Below are 5,294 nucleotides of genomic sequence, written 5' to 3'. Positions count from 1 at the left end.
TGGGTCGCCCCATTGGAGTTGCTCTTAGAAAACATATAAATCATCATTGCAATAAAAAACACACGAGGGATGGCCGGAAATGCTCGTATTGTCCGAGTCTTCCTCCGTCAAAATAAAAAGATTTCTGCAAGGGCCAAGTCAACAGTTTCTAGATGGTTCCTGAATCAACTTGTTGCAAAAGATAATCAGAAAACGCTTTACAGTCTCGCAGACAACAAAACTAAGTCGTGTCATTGCAGGCTTGTAGGCCATATATACACCGCTCCTCCCCTGCATCTCTAACAGTCAAGTCAAGCACCAAGCCACCAACCACACAAGAACGGATCAAGACACCAGCAATGGCCGGAGGAGGAAGCGACGAAGTGAAGCTGCTGGGCATGTGGGCGAGCCCGTTCGTCCTTCGAGTCAAGCTCGCGCTCAGCCTCAAGGGCGTCGGCTACGAGTACGTCGAAGAGGACCTCAAGAGCAAGAGCGAGCTGCTCCTCAAGTCCAACCCCGTGCTCCAGAAGGTGCCGGTGCTGATCCACGACGGCAAGCCCATCTGCGAGTCGTCGGTCATCCTGCAATACATCGACGAGGCTTTCGCCGGCGTCGGCCCCTCACTCCTCCCGGAGGAACCCCACGGCCGCGCCGTTGCTCGCTTCTGGGCCGCTTACATCGACGGCACGGTATTATATACATCTCACATCGGTTGATTCGTTTCGTTTGAGCTTTTTTTAGCATCTGGTTCATGGTTTCTTCCGCGCGGTTTTGTGATATGGTTGTAATTGTGCAGCTCGTGAAAGCGTCGTCCGAGGCGTCCATGGCCAAGACGGAGGAGGAGAAGGCCGAGGGGAAGAAGCAGGTGGCCGCCGCGGTGGAGACCTTGGAGGGGGCCCTCAGGGACTGCTCTAACGGGAAACCCTTCTTCGGGGGCGACACCGCGGGATACGTGGACGTGATGCTCGGCGGCCTCCTCGCATGGGTGAACGCGGCCGATAAGATGAAGGGCGTTAAGACCTTCGACCCCGCCACCACTCCGCTCTTGGCTGCGTGGGCGGACAACTTCGGATCGTTGGACGCGGTCGAGGCGGTCATGCCGGACGAGAGCAAGCTGGTGGAGTTTGCCATGGCGATGCATGCTCGCGCCGCAGCCGCGGCAGCCGGCGCTACAAACTAAAGAGACGTGCCTACAATTATATAGTGTTTTCTGTATATCGTTTGTGTTTTCTCTATGGAATTTGTGTGCCTATCCATATAATACGTCAATATGTGACATTCGTCGACTTTAAATGTTGAATTTTGTGTTTCATGTTTGAAGATATTTTGAAGGATTTTGTCAAATTTGTCGCGCACGGTCGATAGTTTCAAATGTCCTTTGACCATTAGCTTCATCTCGTAGTTTCACACGCTTTTCGTGTTGCACATTTTCTGTTTCAACGATACAAGACGAGTAGATCTACATCTTCTTCATGGACTATATATATACATATATGTGGTTTGTTTTAATGACACTCCTTAATCTCCTTTGCCTAGTCCTTTCTGATGTTTGCTCTCGGCCACTGGCGTCCTACTACACTGTGTTGGCACCGGTGTCGTTCCTTTCGGCCTTCCCTCTCCCGTCCTACTACACCCACGCCATCATGGTGCACACACTGTATTTCTCCTCTCTGATCTCCGCCTAGCGTCCTCCTATTCGTCTCTTCCCACGGACTTTCTTCACGGTGGCGACGCTAGCAACTAGTTCACTGCACCGCCGATGGGGCCGCTTGCCCACGGCTGCATGCTCGTCGCATCAGACGCGGCACCGTAGCCACCGTCCACCGCAGTAGCTGAGACACTCTGTTCTCGCTAATCAGCGTCGACCTAGCCGGATGGACGCACGTTGTAGGCCTCCTCGCCCGCGGCCTACACTAACACCGTCATGTCGAGCATACTATCAAGAAACACTACTATAACTTTATGTGTTATGTGTAGTTGTTAACTCTTAATAATGTTGCTTGTATGCAACCAAACACCGGGCACTTGCATCAGCCCAGCCAATGCACGCAACCAAACGCTAGGTAAAAATATCTCCCCTAAGGCTGGTCATAATGGGAGTAACATAGGTAGTAACATAGATGTCACATAAGCAAAAATGTTGATGTGACAAATAATTAATGAGGAAAAAGGCAAATAGAGTAACTTAATATGTTACCATCACATAGCGCTTTCCAATGTAAAATGAGTCTACAAGACAATAAATGAACATATGTATGTTACTACACATATGACACTTCCCACTATAAGGGTAGTAACATAGAGTAGTAACGTATGCATGTTACTACTCTAAGTTACTCCCCACTATGACCAGCCTAATATAGGCAGCCTACATGCAGGCAACCAAACTACATGTAGATATTAGTTTGTTGGCTGTATTAATTGAATCGGGCTCAATTGGAACAAGCATGCAATGTGCCCAAAAAGATACAGCTAACCTACCGCGACCCTCACATTGCAATACTACGGTAGCAGGTACACAGACATTGGCAATCACACGAAAGCCTCAATTGTAATATTTAAGCTTGTGAGGCATCAGGGCAACAGTACATGCCAAAAATTACAATAGGAAGGGATCCTTTGGGTCAGTGCAGCTTTTTCAACTAAAATCTGATGTGTTTCTTTCTTTGGGCCGGCTGGTGGCGAGGTGTGTTGTCCCATGCCTTCATATTTTTCTGCATCCTATAAAGTTAAGGTACACAATTGCATACTCTAAAGAAACGAATTATATATGATCTTAGTACGACAAGTCGACTATACCATTGGATTGCCTCGTTATTTTAATCTGTGTGGCTTCAAGACACATTGTGCTAGAATCGAACATCAAGTGTGTGTGTGTGTCTATATTCATCTTCGGTATAGTTCGCTCTGAAAAAGGTTTATTAATTGCTTAATCAACCGAGGAACAATAAAATTGCAGTTTCAAATAGTAGCATCCCCTAACAAAATCTTTAACATTTTATAATTCTCCCTTCTAACGGACATCACGATCCCCACGTTTCTCTCACGGGCGGCTCAGGGAAACCTAGCTGCTTCAAGTTGTGTCCCTCTGTCCCCTCAACGATCCCTCACCATCGCCGGAGGATGCGGACAGGCTAAGCCCGAGCCATGGACGTTAGTGGTGGGGCATGCTCTAGCGGCGCCTTCTCTCCTTCTCAGGGTGGTGGTGGTCCAGGCCACGTGTTACATTGGTAGCAGTGTCTCCTCTAATGGTACGTCAGAAAGGCAGAACGACGAGCAATGTGGCTTCGGCAATGGCCTCGCGACATCTAGCAGTGGGTCGAGACTAGGCTGTTGCGTCGGCTCCATTGCTTCTGGCGATTCAGATCTGCATGGTGTGGCTCAGATATAGCCTCCCAGTTGTGGATTAGGCTGTCCTCCGGCCCTGGCAAGGTTTGAGGCGAGGTCGCGGTTTTGGCCAGGTCCTTACTTGCCTCCAGATATGTGATGTGGTCTCTTGGCCATCAAGGGTAGTCGATCTCCTATAGATGGTAAAGACGATGACGTGTTGGCTGAGTGTCTGGGTGGCCTAACTGGTCATGGGCTTGGGCATGCAAATCTACCGGCGAAAGCCGTGCTCCTAGTTGGGACCAGAGTTGTTGACGACGCCTATGGGGGCTGCCACCTTGTTGGAGGCATCGGGGTTGCCGTTACATGTTTTCAGGGAAAACCTTTTATCTGGTCTCCTTTTTTGAAAAGGAGGATGACCCCCGACCTCTGCATCAATCGATGCATCCAGCCGTATTATTAAATAAAGACGTAACAAAGTTTTAAGGTTCAAAGGGGCTCATAAACTAAGCAAGTAAGCAGTAGTCTAAAGAAAATAAATCTGAAAAGCGCCACATTCGGCGATAAAAAACAAGCTATGATGCCTACACGCCTAGCCTATTATTAGCTCGCCACCCAAATCGGCTGAAGATAGCCCGTGCTACCATCTTCCAGCGGTTGCACACAATAACCATAAGCTCCTGAAGTCCGCATGAGTGAGTAAGGACCACATACGGATCCAAGTTGTAGCTTTGTAGATAACATGCAAAAAATTATTGAATTTTGTCCCATTAAAAATCGTATCATTCCTAGTGTTCCATATAACCCAAAATAGTGCACATATTCCTATCCGAATATGTTTAGCTATGTGTATGTCCACTCCATTAAGCCACGTCCCAAATAACGTGTTTATGCTCCTTGGGGGATGAACATTAAAAGCTATATGGATTGATCGCCATAACAATTTTGCAAGAGGACATTTGAAAAAGAGGTGTTTAATCGTTTCATTTTGATCGCAAAAACAACACCTTGAGTTCCCAACCCAATTCCTTTTTCACCAAGTTATCTTTGGTTAGAATGACTTCTTTATGGATGAACCACATAAAGATTTTAATTCGAAGTGGAACTTTAATCTTCCAAATGTGCAAATACATGGATTTCACTGAGAAGATTCCCTTCATGGTTAACTTCCAGCGAATTGTATCCGATTAATCGAATAGCTGAACATCCATCAACCTACGAACCAGGTGCAACCATGAATTCCAACATTCCCCTACTAGGGATCTCATAAATTGGATATTAAGCGGTACCGAGTTTAATATTGTGGCAACATAATTCTACTTATGTTGCACAATATTATATAAGGAGGGATATTGCAAAGCCAAAGACGTCTCCCCTAGCCATGTATCCTCCCAGAATCTAGTAGTGGTACCATTACCAACTAGGAACTTCACTCGGTGGAAGAAAGTTATTTTCGTCCTCATTAACCCCTTCCAAAAAGGTGAGTCTGTTGGCCTAGCAGTGACCTGGGCAAAAGTCTTAGAATGTAGGTACTTATTCCGCAAGATTTGTACCCACATACCCTCAGTCTTCATAGATAATCTGTATAGCTATTTGCTAAGCAGACATCTATTCTTTACCTCTAAATTTTCGATCCCTAACCCGCCCTGGTCTTTTGGCCTACAGATGATATCCCATCTAGCCAATCTGTACTTCCTCTAGGCCTCATCACTTTGCCAAAAGAATCAGGATCTATAGAAGTCAAGTCTTTTCCATACCCCTACCGGTACTTCAAAGAAAGATAGAAGGAATATCGGCAGGCTCATCAAAACCAAATTTATCAAAACCAACTGACTGTTGGGGAACGTAGTAATTTTAAAAAAATTCCTACGTACACGCAAGATCATGGTGATGGCATAGCAACGAGAGGGGAGAGTGTTGTCCACGTACCCTCGTAGACCGTAAGTGGAAGCGTTATGACAACGCGGTTGATGTAGTCGTACGTCTTC

The 5,294-nt window shown here is 46.7% G+C and overlaps 1 protein-coding gene across 1 annotated transcript; it reads left to right on the top strand.

Annotated features, from left to right (window-relative positions):
- Window positions 1–268: 268 nt before the first annotated feature.
- LOC119335894 (probable glutathione S-transferase GSTU6) lies at window positions 269–1,281 on the top strand. The gene is made up of 2 exons (XM_037607944.1): window positions 269–668; window positions 776–1,281. Exons 1-2 carry the CDS (start codon window positions 339–341, stop codon window positions 1,157–1,159), a joined length of 714 nt encoding a protein of 237 aa, XP_037463841.1. The 5' UTR covers window positions 269–338; the 3' UTR covers window positions 1,160–1,281.
- The last annotated feature ends 4,013 nt before the right edge of the window (window positions 1,282–5,294 follow it).

Source organism: Triticum dicoccoides, chromosome 1B (genome assembly GCF_002162155.2).
Source record: "Triticum dicoccoides isolate Atlit2015 ecotype Zavitan chromosome 1B, WEW_v2.0, whole genome shotgun sequence".
NCBI lineage: Eukaryota > Viridiplantae > Streptophyta > Magnoliopsida > Poales > Poaceae > Triticum > Triticum dicoccoides.
This window is presented reverse-complemented; position numbering and strand designations above follow the sequence as displayed.

What these genes read in the sequence shown, in the direction of transcription:
- LOC119335894 (XM_037607944.1), top strand. Translation starts at nt 339, where the DNA reads ATGGCCGGAGGAGGAAGCGACGAAGTGAAGCTGCTGGGCATGTGGGCG. An exon ending in CCGCTTACATCGACGGCACG is followed by an intron (nt 669 to 775) that starts GTATTATATACA and finishes GTAATTGTGCAG; the next exon opens with CTCGTGAAAGCGTCGTCCGA.